Source organism: Anabrus simplex, chromosome 13 (genome assembly GCF_040414725.1).
Source record: "Anabrus simplex isolate iqAnaSimp1 chromosome 13, ASM4041472v1, whole genome shotgun sequence".
Lineage (NCBI taxonomy): Eukaryota > Metazoa > Arthropoda > Insecta > Orthoptera > Tettigoniidae > Anabrus > Anabrus simplex.
Genome location: NC_090277.1, coordinates 38,958,915 through 38,977,238, shown reverse-complemented (window position 1 = coordinate 38,977,238; position 18,324 = coordinate 38,958,915). Strand labels below are relative to the sequence as shown.

Sequence of the window (18,324 nt, the reverse complement as noted above, 5' to 3'; positions counted from 1 at the left end):
GAAAGTGTATTGTTTGATTATTAACAGAGATTGTAGTTTAACTGGATGATGTTAGAATGAGTTGCTTTACGGTTATAAGTAGATTACATGTTATAAACTTCATATTTGGTCTGTATTGAAAATGTACATCAATTTTAAGATTATTAAAATTTTATTAGTCAACCTATTCAATACAAATGATATTTTCAAAGTTAGGACTTACATCCTATTAAACTAAGGTCTAAAGGGACATGTTTCACCCTTTAAAAGGGCATCATCAGCCTTTTTACACTCATGCTAAAGATAAAAATCAGGATCCTGATTGTCAATATAAGAAAAAAATATAAAATGAGAATAAAAATTGGAATGAATATTGTACAATATGTGCAATCATGAGTTCTTAATGACAATTGACAATTAAAATATCATTTAAAATGTTTGCGAAGAAATGGGAGTTGGTACGATAATTATATCAACAATCTTAAAATGATCTTATAAAACTGAACAAACTAGGCCTTAACCAAATAAATAATAAGAAAGTCTAAGGCTAAAGTTGCCGTATCAAGGTTCGTGAAATTCGGCTGGAAGCAACCTGATTTTAAATGTAGAGTAAATGGTTAATAGAATCCAATAGCCACTCAAGACAACATAAAACCTCTCTCGTTGAAAAGTCGTAATGAAACTGTAGTATGGCACATGTAGATTATAAAGTTGTGTCCAATCAATCCATTAATCTCATATTTTGTGAAGTGAGATTGGGGTCTCAGTATTTTTGTTGAAGGAGCTGTGAGAAGTTAACTAATAAGTGCCGCTGTACAGATTTTGTCAGCTCGTATACCGATGGTTAAAAGGGAACATCCTTACGTATTGGCTGTAGTTTTGAATGTGGATTGATTATTGAAGAAATATAGTGCAGAATCTGTAATGAAAAGGAGAATAAAAAGGTAAGAAGTTTAGAGGAAAAAATGGTTAAATTAGGGGAACTGATATAAATTCAATTACTTACGTTCTCGGTTTTTGCGGTATGAACTAGTTGCCTGTAAGGTCTCAGAACGAGTGAGGTTTGAATGGCGTGTGTTGTATCTGTGTGGAACTGAGGGAGGGGGGTGTGATGGATGAACGGAAATAGGCGGAGCATTGAGCTTGCGCGCTATTGGCTGTTGAAGATGTGGAGTTAAGGAAGAGGAGTGTAATGGAGAAGAGGAGGTGGACGGAGGGTTAAACCTACATGCCGTTGGCTGTGGAACATTAGCAGGGGCGGGGACGGAGGGAGTTACTTTTAAGGGGAAGTTGGAATCTTTATTGGAAGTTAGTTTAAGGTTTTTAAGGATTTTAGTTAAATTTGGATTTAAAGATTGAAATAAATTGGGTAAAGTCTCGTATAGGGGATTTTTTATTTCGATGGGATCATTGAGATTTAGGTCTTTGTTGTAATGTTGATCCAGATATATGTAAATGTTTTCTAATTCGTTCATTAATTTTCCTTTGTCTACTATTTTAATGATTGTTAGGTCCTGTTCGATAGTTGTCAAATGATGACCTGTATCTTTCATATGTGAGCTCATGGCTGAAAATTTATTATGTCTATTGGCATTATAGTGTTCCTGATATCTAGTAAGGAAGCTCCGGCCTGTTTGCCCAATGTATGATTTTTCACACTGCGTGCATTTGAGCCTGTATATGCCTGAGTTTGAGTAAATACTATTGTTCTTGTTGAGTGTACTGTGGTTGAAAAACAGGCTGTGATTGGTGTTTGTCATCTTAAAGGCAATGTTAATGTTTTGTTTTTTCAGAGGGTTTGTTGCTTGGTAAATGCCTGGATTATTGTATGTAAAGGTGGCGAATTTAGATTTTTTAGATTTTTCAGGGACGAGGTTTGTTGCTAGTTTATATTTAATTTTATTAATTATTCGGTTGATTATTTCTATTTTAAAGCCATTGAATTTTGCTAAGTTTTTAATATAATGAATTTCTGTTTTTAGATTCTTGGGTGATAATGGGATTTTTAAAGCTCTGTAAATTAAAGTATGGAAAGTAGCTTGTTTGTGGGAGTTGGGGTGTATAGATGAATTTTTGATTGTTATTGGAGTGTGGGTGGGTTTTCTGTAAATTTGGAAATCAAATGTGTTCTTGTCGCGTGTTATAGTTAAGTCTAAAAAGTTAATGGATCTGTTGACCTCGTCCTCCTTAGTGAACTTGATATTTTGATCAAGGGTGTTTAAAAAAATCTAAAATATCATTGCTATTGTTGAGATTACTGTCAATTATTGCAAATGTGTCGTCAGCGTATCTGAGCCACAGGCTGAGTCCTTTTATTTTTGAAGTTATTTTATGGTGTTCTAACGAGTCCATGTATATGTCTGCCAAGATGCCTGATAAGGGATCTCCCATTGAAAGTAAAATAGTTGTTTTTTAGTACAAAGTTTAAAATATTGATGAATTCGTCTATTTTGGGGATGCTGAGATTGCTGTGTTTGGATAGGTTGTCCTTGATAATGTTTATTGTTTGTTTTGTTGGCACGTTAGAATCATCATAGGAGCACATGATGTGGTTAGGGAGTAGATTGAATTTCTTTAAAAGATCACAAAAATCAACCGAGTTCTTCAGAGGGGATTTGTTGTTGAAAGTGTAGTGTCTTTTAAGGAAATGGTGGATGTATTTTGAGGTCTTGTAAGTTGGGCTTTTTCTGCAATTAATTATGGGACGTATGGGTGTATCTTTTTTGTGTAGTTTGGGTAATGCTCTGGCTGTGGGAATATTAGGATTCATGGTGAATAGTTTTTGTTGCTCTTGTTCATAAAGTAAAAAAGTTGAATTCTTTATCAGTGTTTTTAAATTTCGTTGGATTCTGGTGGTAGGATCTTTATTAACTATTGAAAAAGTCCCATCTGCAAAAAAGTTTTCTGTTTTTGTAATGTATTCATTCTTATCTAATAATACGGTAGTCCCTCCTTTGTCCGCTTTAGTTACTATGATATTATTGTCGATCTTCGTTTTTAAACTTTTTATTACGTTTGTATGATTGAAGTCGGAAGTTTTAATTAATTCTTGGTGACTGTTGGGAGTTTCTTTTTTATTTCGTATCTGGTGTCGTTTTGCAAATCTGAAGGGAGATTGGTAATGTTAGACTCGATCTCTGCTACAGTGTTGATTATGTCATTTTCTTTTTGTATGCTTGGCCAATTATGTTTTAGACCTTTGCTTAGTAGGTCTATTTCCTGTTCTGAAAAGTTTGTCTTTGTCGTGTTAACTATGACTGGCGAGTTGTTGAAGAGTGAATTGTTTTTTATTATTTCTACATTCCTATTGGATGATTTTAATTGGGTCTCCTTTAAGTTTGCAAGCTTTTTGTCCAAAGTTTTTTGTTTTCCGCTTAGGATATCGTTTAATTTATAATCTACATGTAACTGGAATGAGCTCCATTCTATTGGGGATACGTATTGAGATATTGCCAAATGTGTTCTGTATAACTGTAAATTTAAAAGCCTTTTCTTTTTGTGGGATGTTTTGATTTTGTGCTTGAGCCAAATTTCATTAGTTCTATTTTGAGTTTTGGTTAAACTGGAGACCGCAATCTCACTTCGCAAAATCTGAGATTAATGGATTGATTGGACACAACTTTATAATCTACATGTGCCATACTACAGTTTCATTACGACTTTTCAACGAGAGAGGTTTTATGTTGTCTTGAGTGGCTATTGGATTCTATTAACCATTTACTCTACATTTAAAATCAGGTTGCTTCCAGCCGAATTTCACGAACCTTGATACGGCAACTTTAGCCTTAGACTTTCTTATTATTTATTTGGTTAAGGCCTAGTTTGTTTAGTTTTATAAGATCATTTTAAGATTGTTGATATAATTATCGTACCAACTCCCATTTCTTCGCAAACATTTTAAATTATATTTTAATTGTCAATTATCATTAAGAACTCATGATTGCACATATTGTATAATATTCATTCTAATTTTTATTCTCATTTTATATTTTTTTCTTATATTGACAATCAGGATCCTGATTTTTATCTTTAGCATGAGTGTAAAAAGGCTGATGATGCCCTTTTAAAGGGTGAAACATGTCCCTTTAGACCTTAGTTTAATAGGATGTAAGTCCTAACTTTGAAAATATCATTTGTATTGAATAGGTTGACTAATAAAATTTTAATAATCTTAAAATTGATATAAGTAGATTTGTAACCATATGACAGTGTATAATAAAATGTTATAGATAACAGGTTTATTTTTTTGGGCTATTTGTATAACTGCTGAAGAAGAGAGAATTGATGCTTCTGAAACATGTACAGGATGTAATGTGATAAGAAACATTTAACATATAATTTTAAGTGTTGATTAGGCTGACTGTATATGTATGAGTGATTTTAATGATAATAAGATTGTGGTCAATACAGACCAATTATAAATATTTAACTTATTCGATTAAGATAAAAATATGTTGACCATGTGTTGTAAAGAACATCATCTTTACTAAATCTCGATTGTTATGCTAATTATTGCTTGCTTATCGCATGAAGTGCCATCTGTTAGTAATTTTATGCACTTTATTTTGGTGTCAAAATAATCCCATATCATGTGTGTCAATTATTAGCTTTCTACCTCCAATATTCTCTGAAGTATTGCCTCAACAAATGTTAACATACTTTTGGGTCACCCTGTACATCTCAATCACAGCATGTTGGATTGCAATTTTTTCCAAATAACAGGCATGGGCGTGAACCTCCTAGCAAGAAAGGTACTTTATAAAACATGGCGATGTGTTCCCATCCTCCGAGCGTACAGACAAAAATTATAATTTTATTTATATAGATGAAAGTAGACTGAGTGGCCACGCATTTTAATGTGCTATGGCTATGGAGCCAAGCTCTGCATTCGGGAAATGCATGGATTTGAATCCCACCGTCGGCTGTTCTCAGAATAGTTTTCTGTGGTTTAATATTTTCAGTTCCAGGCAAATGCCGGTACAGTTCCTATCCATAGGCCAGAGCTGAGTCTTCGCACCCCTTACCCAATTTCATTCACCATAACACATTTCGTCTTCATTAGCTCCTCAACTGAGGTTGGTGCCAGGATGGGCATCCAGCAGTAGAAACAGGCTGTATAAATTAATATCATCTCATCCCAACCTGGTATCAAGAAACGAGACTGAAGGTAGATATACATACAGACAGAGAAAAGTAGGCTGATTATATTTTGAGCAGCTGCTTTACTTAACATCAGAGTATGAATGTTTGAACAGTTTGAGCATAATGTAAGCATTAATTTAATATTAATATTGCCCCCTATTGTATAAGACAGTGTAAGTTAACTGTTAAGTATGAGATGAGCTACAATTGCTTCAAAAAGGGTAGTACTGTCGAAGAAGTTAAGTGTTACAGTAAAATCCTTAGTTTTGAAATCGGAAAGTGCAAAATTCAACGGTTTTAATATGTCCATCTTTTGTCCTACTTCTTAAAACTAATTTAACTGCTTTTACACCCACAACCATCTAGTAACTAAATAAAAGGTATAAATTAGTCCTGTTTATTCTCTGTCAGTCCTGATATAAACACATCAGCCCCAAACGGTAAATGTGGAGAGTCCACGTCCTTCCGGGCGAATCGAGCCCGCCTTTACCACCTCGGCAAGGCAGCCCCTATGAGAATGGGATGCTAAAGGTAAATCTGTTTGCAGATGATATTGTGATGTGAGGAGCAAACGGAAAGGAATTACACGGGCAACTCAACATGCTGAGTAAGATTATTAAAAATTATGGAATGAAAATGAGCATGGAAGAAAATAAGACAATGGCGTTGATTACAGGAGAAAGGGACAGGAAGAGAATTATAAAAATTTGTGGGGCAGAACCTTGAAATTGTGGAGAACTTCAAGTACTTGGAAAACAAACTGATGCAGGACTGTACATGGAGATTGATGATGACGAAGTTTGTTGTTTAAAGGGGCTTAACAGCTAGGTCATTGGCCCCTATGGCATGCGGAGCAATGACATGAAAATTAAAACTTCAAAATGTATTCACTGACTAAAATTTAAAATGAATGATAAAGAAAAATGATTGTGAAACAAAAAAAAAAATTCAGCGGTTCAAATTCACAATGCCTTAATTACTGGGATGATACTTATTTTCTAAAGGGGTCCAAAATCCAGGTTACTGGCCCCTCATAATGGTACTAATCACTGGTAAAGCAGAACCATGGTGTTTCTCGCATGGTGGTACTAATCACAAGTAATGCAGACTCATGGTATGTCATACACAGTGGCACCACTCACCGATAACACAAACCCATGGCATTTCGTATATAAAGGTACTATCAACATGCAATGCAGGCACATGGTGCTCCGCACATAGTGGAAATAATCATGGGTGCCGGTATTCCCATGGTGTTCCTCAAATTATTGGAACTAAATCACAGGCCGCGTATACTCATGGTGTTGCTCACATGGTGGCACTAATCACAGGCAACATAGACCCACGTTGTATCACACATTATGGCACCACCCATAGATAACACAGACCCATGGTGTTCTTCATATAATGGTGCTACTTCCATTGTAATCCTCCCACACTGATACTAATCATAGAACCAGGTGGAGGCCATAACAGTTCATGTTCCTTAAGTAGTACTGATTTTTACTCTAGAAGGGAGCATAACCAGGCACATGCTGTAGTACTAATCACAAGTAAAGTAAACCCATGGTTTTTCTCACAAGGTAGCAAGTAATGCTGAAGTATCAGAAGTAGTCTCATGGTTCTAATGTCATCATCCCTTTTGGTCACCTCTTACGACAGGCAGGGCATGCAATGGGTGTAACTTCGTCTGCATTCCCCACCCACAGGGGGGAGATAGAGAGAGAGCATTATATAGGAAAAATGAAGGGATCCAACACTTTGGAAAATTAAGTACCAAACGTAGAAAGTCAAGGGCTTGGAAGGATCTGAAAATTAAAGACTCCCTAGGCCTCGAATGCTCTAATACCACCGGGGTTTGAAAACAATATGAGTTGACCAGGAGAGGTCAGACAGGTTAGATGAAAGTGAGGAGCATGGCACAAATAAGTGAATTCAATGCCAGGACTCAGCTAAGGCGCTGTGGTCACAAACCTACCCTCTCAAGTTGAGGGCATCTGGGCCACCGTTTAGTCGCCTGTTACGATAAGCAGGGGATACCGTGGTTATATCCTTTGTCTGCATTCCTCCACCCACAGGCGGTGACATAGAGATTAGTAGAACAATTCAACATGGAAATTCATTCCACCAGAATGTGAGAAACCTACTGTGAAGGAAGGAAGTACCAATGGAATGCAAACTCGTGTCCTCATACCGAGGTGGTGCAGCTCTTTTCAGGCACAGCCCCAATGGAGGTGAGCTGCATGTACCATTTTAACCATGTACCAGCCCTCCTGTCATTCTTAAATTTCTGGGGGTACTGGGAAACGAACCCAGGCCCCGAGGATGGCAGCTAACATCACTAAACGTTATGCTATGGAGGCGGACCATAAAGAAGAAAGGTATAAGATATACCAATATCCAATATAGACTTATAGAGTGGAGACTTGGACACTGAAGAGAGTAATATCCAGGTCAGTGAAAATAATTTTTTTTAAAGTATAAGAGGGAAGATAGATCAGAGGATAAAAAGAGGACATCTGGAAGAAAATCGCAATAAATTGGGTTTATGGCATAAAGCAGAGAGAGAGATTTTTTTTTGCTAGGGGCTTTACGTCGCACCGACACAGATAGGTCTTATGGCGACGATGGGATAGGAAAGGCCTAGGAGTTGGAAGGAAGCGGCCGTGGCCTTAACTAAGGTACAGCCCCAGCATTTGCCTGGTGTGAAAATGGGAAACCACGGAAAACCATTTTCAGGGCTGCCGATAGTGGGATTCGAACCTACTATCTCCCGAATGCAAGCTCACAGCCGCACGCCTCTACGCGCACGGCCAACTCGCCCGGTAGATAGATGGTTTGGAGAGGTTAAGAGGATGAAAGAGGGAGACCCAGACTAAGTTGGAAGAAAACGATTAGGAGTAGCATAATTCATAGAAACCTGGACTGGAAGACTGTTAAAGAGGAACAATGGTGACTGAATAGAGAAAGTTAGAAAGGTGCCATAAATATCCCCACTGAAGGAAGGAAATGGATATCGATGATGATGATGAATATACGACATCCATTATTTCAAAATTCAGGAAATTTTCATAGTTAAAAAAGTCGGGACACTATTTATCATGCTGAAATTTGTTTATCAAGGTACTTCTAGAGAAGTAGGTTTAAAGAAAAACTTGTATTTGATGTCCCTGGGTCATTTCTAAAGCCAAATTTTGTATAGCAGAGATTTTCCTTACATTTCTTTTTGATTGCATGCTTGACCTTTTGAGCTCAAGTTCATGGTTTCTTTTCTGCTCAGTTTGGTAAGTGAATGTGCTGAAATACATCAGCCATGTGTCCACAGAATTCCTGGCAACTTAAAAGCACACGTATGCCAAAATTGTGTCAGAATATCATGGGAAGTGTTGACCCTCACAAAATGCAAGAAAGCAATTATAGATAGTTTTTGCAACATCATGATAAGGAACCTTACATAAAGATCCAAATTTCCCCAACATACCTTACATAACCTCACCACTATTATCAAAAGAAAGAATGTTTCATGATTTGCCTACCTTATATTGGTCTGATGAAGTGTGATTCTTCTTCAGGTATGAAGTTAGTTTCCCCTTAATCACTGTCTGTAAATCATTGACCTCTTGATCACCCAACTCTTCCACACAAACCTAAAGCACATAATTATTTCATTTATTTCAACCTGGTTTGAAGAAAAAAATGCAAAAGCAATGAACAATTAAAACACCATTGAAACAGTGTTACAGTGTGTGGGTTAAAATAAGTTTGCATCCAAACCTACCAGTGCTTAAAAATCTGGACTCTAGTTAAGAGGTACTTGTGTTGTTCTATGCTGTCAAGGTATGAACACTAAAGGCTTTGGCAATGAAATGACTGTAGGCCTTTGAAACATAAATGTCATGCAGAAGGTCCACAGTCCCATGAACAGACCATGTCACGAAAGATGACGTACTTTGTTGTGCCAGGATAAGCTCACCAGACAAAAAATTAAGTCACCCCTGGAGAAATCTTTACAAGCATCATTCAATACCATGTAACTCTGCCTCTGGACTTGACAACTGTCTGGATTCAGTTAGGAAGCGAGTCCACAAGGTTAAACCATTCGCTGCAGATTTGATAAGGCAATTCCACCAAATTGCAGGGATGCTGATGTCGGCATTTTACTCACCATTCCAACATGTCCCACAGATTTTCAAATGGGTTCAAGTCAGGTGATTTGGTAGGCCAATCAAGATGTAATAGGGTGGGGGAGTGTTTATAAGACCAGTGACATGAGTCTAGCCCGATGTACTTTGCTGTTGTCATCTTGAAAAATCAGGGTATCAATAGCATAGACTGAAAGTCAACACCTGATCATCCAGAATGTTTAAATAAACATGCTGGTAAAGGTTAGTGGTCACTTCATTTAGCAGATCCAATCCAAGATATGAAAAACACCCCAAAACATCACAGACCCTCCTCCAGCTTGAACCTGACCTTGTACATGTTCAGGATGAAACGCTTCATTTGGAATTCGGTGCACTCGACAACATGCATCATTGGCACAACGGCAAAAACATGATACAACAGCCCACTTTACATTCCACCAGTCAGCTATAGTCCACGTTCGATGATTTCTAGCCCATTCAAGATGAGCCTGTGTGGACAATGGCCTCTTTTTAGGTGCCGACTCCAAATGTTCAGTGCATGCAGTTCCTGTTGCAATGTTATCTGGCTAACAGGCTGGGATGGACCTTCATTCACCGACTGCAGCAGTTCCTGTTGGGTTCGGAAGCAGTTTTGATTCACACACCGTGAAAAGCACCTCCATTCCCTGTCAGACAGGATCTTTTTCCGGCCACAATTCTGATGTGTTTTGTGGCCACAAGTACACCACTGTTTGCAGGCACGTTGGACAGTCTCCTGTGAAACACCAACAAATCCAGCAACTTCACATACCGTATGGCCATGGGCATGGCCAAACACGATGGCCCATTTTTGCCACACCCACGTTGACGTATACTATCTGCTTGAAACATCAATGTCTCACTGATCGCTACTGCCTTATGCTCACATAAAGGGAATGCACATGTAGTTGAGCATGGTACTCATTTACTGCACCATCCGTACAGGTCTAATGGTCCATCAGTGCCTGCGCACTAGGGTAACTAATTTTTCGTCCGGTGAGTGTAACATGGGAAGTGTTAACTCCCACAAAATGCAAAAAAAGCATTTTGTAGATACTTCTTTGAACATCTTGTATAGAGATTCCTGGTAAAGAAACTTACACCAAGATCCTATATTTAAGAAACATACCTCACATAACCTTAACAGTAATATCAAAGGAAGGAATGCTTCATCACTTGCCTACCTTAAATTGATCTGAAGAAGTGTGATTCTTCTTCAGGTATGAAGTAAGTTTCCCCTTAATCACTGTCTGTAAATCATTGACCTCTTGTTGACCCAACTCTTCCTTTTCCATACACACCTAGCGAACATAATTATTTTCATTTTTTGAATCTGCTTTGAAAAAAATAAGTGCAAAGACAATCAACAACAAAAACACCATACAAACAGTGTCACTGTCATGCAGGCTGAATGAAACACAAATAAAAATAAGTTTGCATCTTAACCTATCAGTTCTTAGAAATCCAGACTCTAATTAAGAGATACTTGTGTTGTTCTATGTTGTCAAAGTATGGACACTGAAAGCTTTGGCAATGAAATGACTGTGGGGCTTTGAAACATAGATGTCGTGCAGAAGGTCCATGATCCCATGACCAGACCGAGTCACAAAAGAGGACGTACTTAGTTGTGCCATGATATCATAGGAAGTTTAAATCCTCACAAAATACAAGAAAGCAATTTGTACATAGTCTAACTTGTAGAGATTCATGGTAACAAACTTTACACCAATATCCCAACTTTTCCTAACCTACCTCACATAACCTCAATACTAATACCAATATTGATCTGATGAAGTGTGATTCTTCTCCAGGTATGAGTTAGCTTGCTCTTAATCTCTGTCTGCAAATCATTGACCTCTTTTTCCACCAACACTTCCTACCAACATTGTTCTTTCCAGTTCTTCTGCTCAATATTTCCAAGGCGTCGAATACCCTAGTTTTTATTGCATTAAAAAACTACAACATATAATTCTAATTTTCTATCCTGTAATGGCTTTAACAACTAAGGTCAATGGATTTTTCTCACCTTCCAATATTAATTTTTACAGCTGGTTTTTATGCGTATACAAAAATTTGTCAGTTTAAATTCAAGCTAATCATTACTAGAACCTGTTTCATTCCATTTTGTTACATCTTCGGCTTAACCAAACGTATATTAAGTACAAATATTGGCACGCATAAAATAATGGTAACACTAAAGGTGGTAATGAAGTTAAAATGCTCTTTGTAGAGAATTAAAAAGCTGAACACATTGCTGCTCGTATAGATAATTGTGGCACTAGTCTTTAAAGAGTAAGAGGTTCCCCATTTTTTAAAATAAAAAAAATGTTGTTGATATTATACAATGTACATTCCATTAATTTGTAATAAGTACAGAATTTTGAATTTTAAACAATAACAACCAGGGAAAACTCCTTAAAATCAGAAACTTAGTTGATTATAATTCCTGGTTAAGAATATAGAAATGTTGGTGCAAGTCTGTAATAAAGGAAATAAAGTGTCAGAAGGGAGTAAAGAAACTAGTAAATAAGTGGCAGTGCTGCATGAAAAACAAATGCTTACCTCCTGGCCGGCCCTATTCTACTCCTCTACCAAACTCGATAGCTGCAGGCGCATAAGTGCGGCCAGTATCTAGTATTCGGGAGATAGTGGGTTCGAACCCCACTCTCAGCAGCCCTGAAGATGGTTTTCTGTGGTTTCCCATTTTTTCACCAGGCAAATAATAACAACCTTAATTAACCCTTTCCTGCCCTTAGTGCCCGACTAAACTTTGCCTATATAATTGTCTGTTATTGGACATTATAAATTTTCCAGCTAACTCATTCTTGGTTGCCTGTGTTTGGCCTTCGCGTGCTAAGTGGGGCTCATCAGTTGGTACTTAGCACACCTACCAAGACGCAAGGCTAGTGCATACCGTGGAGGCCACTGCATAGGCTACTTGAAGCCACCGGCAGTGCCAATGCACAATGAGAAACTGTGTCTCACTTCCAAAAAGTTATCTATATCATCTGATGGCCAGGCAGGCACCAATTTTTGGAAGTGAGACACAGTCTCTCATAGTGCATTGGCACTGCCGGTGGCTTCAAGTAGCCTATGCAGTGGCCTCCACGGTATGCACTAGCCTTGTGTCTTGGTAGGTGTGCTAAATACCAACTGATGAGCCCAACTTAGCACACGAGGGCGAAACGCAGGCAACCAAGAATGAGTTAGCTGGAAAATGTATAATGTAGAATAACGGACCATTATATTGGTATTATAAATTTATTCATTCAGGACAAATATTTCATGTTCCCTATGGGAATCAACATCTATATCATACACTTTGCCTTCCAGTCCTTAGCGCCTGGCTGCATTATCTCCACATGTGTGAGATCTATGCGATAGTTTTATATTTTTTCGGCAGTGAATTGTTTATAAGGCATTTATGAACACGCAGTACAACCTACAAGGCTTAGAAAATAAAATAAGAGTGATAGTCTGTCTTGACGTTGTCTAACAAACGGTCTTGAACTTCTGTGAGCCAGCTGTTTCGTTCGTAAACATGGCAGGATTGAACTGCAAATATTGAAACTGAGCTGAATGTAGGTGAAACAGATGACATAAATTTAAGCAATCCTACTTATTTGGACATATTTAATTTGTGTATGGAGAATTTTTCTGCCCTCATCATCTATTGATTGAATTGCCGTTAATACGTGTGACCGAATAATGCCTATTTAAATCTGTACTCAGCGATTATTACATCAATTGCTACATCTTCCCATTCGTTCAGTATGTGAATCAATAAGTTGTGCGGTTGCGCATTACAGTACTCACTTCTGCTCTGTGCACTGCGAGTGCTTCTACTTCCGCCTTCTCGGGGAGAGGAGTTGTGTTGGTGCTAGCTATAAGATGGAGGTAGATTGTATCTAGTTGTGAAGGACGCAATTGAGTGTTGGTGAGATGGAGTCTGACACTCCAGGCTAGTAGCCATGTAAATTAAGGCTTTGGCCTTAATTCCTATTTCACTACTTTGTTATTTACTATTAATCTGTGATACTTGTGACCTCTGAATAGACCTAAGAACGTAAGCTATTGGATTACATTACATTGGATACTCAAGGATGTAACTACTGATATCTCTTAATTGTTTCCAAACTGTGCTACTGCCGGAATATTTGGAGAAGAAGAATCTACGTAACACACTGTCATTGACATTAATATTGTGGGAAATTTCGGCAATGCTGTCAGAATCGTATCAAGCCAACCTCGCAACTGTAATTTGAAATTACGCCTATCTTTTCATGGACCTGTCGGTGACGGTTTATTCATTAAATTAAACTGGGATCTCTTCTGCATCGGACATTTTAATAACATAATTTGAATCCTCAAGATTTTTAATATGTAACAAGTTTTTATAAAAATTCAACATTCCAAAATGTAATTGTAAATTGATAATGGGGTAATTCTGGAACTCGGGATATGCACCTAGGAAAAGTAAATTATTCCATTCACTTTAATTGAGATTATCATCATGTTAACTTTTCTGTTTCTTTTGTTGTTGGGATTATTATTATTATTATCATCAATTTTTGTTGGTGGATTTTCTTCTATTTTTCCTGGTTCATGTTTTGTGGTCTCTATTGCACTGTTATTAAGGTACTGAATGATGCTCTGTGCTAGTTTAATATTTGTGATGGAATAATTCTTTTACTCCTTTCAGGGATGGTTTCCTTTCTGACTCATATGCACATTACCATACTTCCAGGTCCTCCTAAAATTTAAATTTAATAACCGGCATTTTGGTCCTCTATTAATATTTTGTTGAAGGAAATGATAAATTCAATCAACTATACATTATTATTGTAATATCGTGGTTGTGGCGAATTGATGTTTGTTTCTCCCATTCCTTAAATATATTTCTGTTTACGCTCCTGAGTTCAATTCATGTCCGTGTGTTCTTTTCTTTTTTCTTCTTTATTTGTAGCGTCACATTAATTTTATCTTACCTCCTGTGTATGCTATATTTTAGTTGGCTTTGCCAGTTGTTAATGAATTATGTCAGCTTGGGTTTGAAGCTGTAGGTTTCCTTGTGTGCATCATTGTTCAGTTAATTGGGGAATATTAACATTGTTTTCCCTTCGTAATTTGTAACTTATTTGGTGAATATTATTTTGGTTTCCTGCAATTCTCTAGTCTGTTCATTTAATTATTTATGAGAGTAAAATTATATTTTCTGTTGTTATATTTTAAATTTTGTGTGCGACCATGTTTCCGGGATGATTGAAATATTTATGTACAGGGACTGGAAGCAAATTTCAATTTAGTCAGATTAATTGTAGTCTACCTAGTTAACCCTTTCCGCTCGTGTCGACCTGAGGTCGACAGCCGTCACTTAGCGTTATAGCTCGTGTGTCGACCCTGAGTCGACACAAATGTTTCGCCGCTCGTTGCTAGGTTATCTGGCAAGCCAGGACTTTTGTACTACGTTTCGTAACTGTTGGTCCCTTCCGGAAACCAAAATAAACCAAATAGCAGTGTATTAGTTTCTTTTTGCTCGGCAAAATTGCTCCGTTTCCTTGACAATGGAAAGCAGTCGCGTGAAGCAACATGGTGGCGCACAGTCTGACCGAAGCTGAGATTCTTGAGTTTATTTCGGCTGATTTTGTTGATAGTGACCATGAAAGTGAAGAAATTTTGAATCTGGTGATGAAAGTGATATATCCATTAGGGATTCAAGTGATGATATCGATATCAGCGTTGCAAGAAATCATAGAGGAGGCAGTAGTATTATGACTCGTCCCGGTCCCAGTCATACAGTGCTGACTTAAAATATACTTTGGAGATTGTGGAGAACTGGTGATGCAGGATTACCCAAATTTCCTTACAGATTAGCCAGCGGATTCATAAGTTGTGGCAATAGACCTAAAATAGAACTAGAATACTGGCAACCATTTTTTACTGATCAGTTGCTAACCTCTATTGTCCATCTGAAGAACACATTTGCCGAAATGAAAATACAGCAAAATACTCCACTTCAGAGAAAATCTATCTGGTTTTCTTGGAAAAGCTTAGAAGAGCTAAAGGCATTTGCAATGAAACTGGGTTTCATGTCTCTATGGATCGGTTCTATACCAGTTACGACCCTGCAGTTGAGCTACTGAAACTAAAGGTCCATATTACAGGCACTGTAATGGTAAATAGGAGAGGTCTGCCATTACAAGTGAGGAAAGCCGCAACACAGAGAATGAAACAACATGACATTATTGCACTCCAAACAGATAACACTTCTTGCTTGGTTTGGAAGGACAAGCGAATTATTGCTATGCTGTCCACTTTCTATGACAATTCCACTCAGCCTGTGCAAAGAATAAGATGTCAAGGTGCCGAGGCAAATGTAGAGAAACCTACTGTCGTATGTGCTTATAATCAATACATGGGGAGGCGTTGATCTTTCTGACCACTATGCTAGCTCATACCGATTCACACGTAAATCAGTGAAGTGGTGGAGAAAAATGTTCTTCTGGCTTCTGGAGATCACAATAGTGAATGCCTTCCTACTCTTCAAAGAAGAGTAACAATGGAATCACCCATCTGAAGTTCAGGAAAAACTTGGTAAGACAACTTGTAGGAAATGCGCAGAATACACAGAGCAGGAAAAGGGGAAGACCTTCCTCAAGAGGTGAAGAAGTGAGGATGAATGACAAGCTACACCTGCTGTACCCCCATCCTGAAGGAAAAACTGAAGATTGCAACGTTTGCAGTGACAGGAAAGTTGTTGCGAGGGAGGAGAGAGACAGTCCACTTCTGTAAAACCTGTGAGAAGCAACCAGGGCTCCATCCAAGCCTATGCTTTGAACGCTTCCACACACTCAAGGCATACTGTTAAGAAAATGAAAAACATTTTGTGCATTGTAAATACCATTAATTAATTAATTTTGTAGTTCCTTCCTGTATATATTGTTACAACCAGTACTTAATACAAGGTTTTAAAATATGAAGAATGCTGACAGAAATAAATACGAGTGGGGAGAAATCAGGACTTGCAAATAATTCGAGTGGAAAGGGTTAAACTTACTGGCCAAAGGTATGATTGACTCTTAACGAATGAATCCATTTAACATTTGACATTTATTATTTTGATGCAAGCTGCAGACTTTGCTTATTTTTTGATACATTGTAAGAATTGCAGTAGCTTGCTATCTGAGTTTTTGTTCATAATTTTAATTATTTTAAAAATAGATGTTTAACTCTTATTTGAATGAATTAATTTTACAAGAAATACTTTTTAGGTGAAGTTCTTTAACTTGCTTATTTTTGTTACTTTGTAAGAATTACTTTAGGTTGACATCTGTGTGTACAATCATAATTTTAAAAATATATTTTTAATGCCTATTTCAGTGAATTAATTTTAACATTAAATTATTTGTTCTTGATTTTCCTTATTTTTCAACATATTTCAAGAAATTTTGAATCTTATTTAAGTATCATTCATGAATTTTTCTTCTTTTCTAATTTTTTTACGTACAGTTTGATTTATTAATTTTTAATTTCATCTATTATTTGGTAGTTTGTGATATTGACCTGGCAACTCCTCAAGTAGTATTTAAGATCCTGTCTTCTTTATTCCTTAATTTTCTGGGCCCTCCACGTTGAATGTTTAATGCTACTGCCACCAGGGTAAGTAATTTGGTGACCTGAGTGCATATTGCCATTTCACGTGTGTTCATTGTTGTGTGTGTCCTGGGCATTGCAACAGAATCGATGAGTAGGGGTGGAGGTGAATTTTTAGAGAGTAAATAACACATCAAAGAAGATAATTTTAGTGATAACAGTGATTTAAGTGAAAATGGATATCGTGAAATCAGACCTGAAGGCGATGTGCCGGCAGTTCAGGTAACACAAACATTTCGTTTCGTTACTCCGAATGATTATATGGATGATGTTGAACCTGTCCATAATTTCGAACGAGTATTATGAGAAATAGATTTTTTTTTTTTTACATATGTAAGGAGGAAACAAACTAATCAGTGACATAACCAATTGCATATATATCAATGCAGCAATCAAACAGGCACATTCCAGTAAAATAGATACAGAATGGGAAGACACTTGCTCAGAGGAAATAAAACCTGATATATATGGGCACCATTCCATTTCCAGAATCACGTGATTATTGGTTTAGAGGGATTCAGACAACATGTGAATGTGACAAGTACAGCTTACCCCTGTGTCGAGTATCACCGGCAGGGGTGGAGGTTTGAACCAACAACCTTATGACTCTATGAATGAGAGAAATGAATGCGGTAATATGTTTTCTAATATCAATGAAAATGTGAATACACTGTGATCAATAATTTTCATAATATTTAACTTTTTATAAAACAATGTGCTCTGCTTCAATGTTTCCTAAACAATAGGTTGAAATCAGGGGACAAGTGGAGTGAAAATGTGGGCAGGAAAGGGTTAAGGCCACGGCTGCTTCCTTCCCACTCCCAGCCCTTCCTGTCCCATTGCCGCCATAAGACATATCTGTGTCGGTGTGATAAAAAGCAACTTGTAAAAATATATATATATTTCCCTTTCTATTAAGCCATCAGCTGACTGACCACATGTTTTGTTAGGCTAATATGTGAGTGAAGTATGAAGAAGAGGAGAGAAGATGGAAGGAGGAGTGATGGGTATATTGTTGTGAGTGAAATTAGTGTGTGGTGGTGGGGAGGTGCATGGGATGTTTCACTGGACTCTTTTTGGTGACATTTTAATGTGAATCCAAAATAGTAACTTCTTCTAATAAAATGTAACTTCATCATCACCTTTAGTTTTCTCATTATTTTATATGTACCAATATTCGTACTTAATATACAGTTTTTAAGCTGCAGATGTTCCAGAATGGAATGAGACATGTTCTAGCAATATTCAGCTAGAATTTATGCTGACAAATGTTTGCATATGCATAAAAACTAGCTATAAAAATAAAATAAGTATTGGAAGGTGGGAACAACTCTTCGACCTCAGTTATTAAAAACTAACCATACAAATAAGAATACTTCCATTCCAT

General features: G+C 37.2%; 1 protein-coding gene across 5 annotated transcripts in view; it reads right to left on the bottom strand.

Annotated features, from left to right (window-relative positions):
* The window catches only part of LOC136884700 (zinc finger protein 714), a 242,411-nt gene that overhangs the window by 153,671 nt on the left and 70,416 nt on the right, over window positions 1–18,324 (bottom strand). For all 5 annotated transcript variants that reach the window (XR_010861407.2, XM_068229978.1, XM_067156976.2 and 2 more), the window contains 2 exons: window positions 10,469–10,585; window positions 8,658–8,768 (listed from right to left, as the gene is read on the bottom strand). Coding sequence is in view for 4 of the 5 variants with exons in the window: in XM_068229978.1 (XP_068086079.1) it covers window positions 8,658–8,768; window positions 10,469–10,585 (228 nt within the window). In the remaining variant the exon portion in view is untranslated. The remainder of the gene's footprint in view (window positions 1–8,657; window positions 8,769–10,468; window positions 10,586–18,324) is intronic.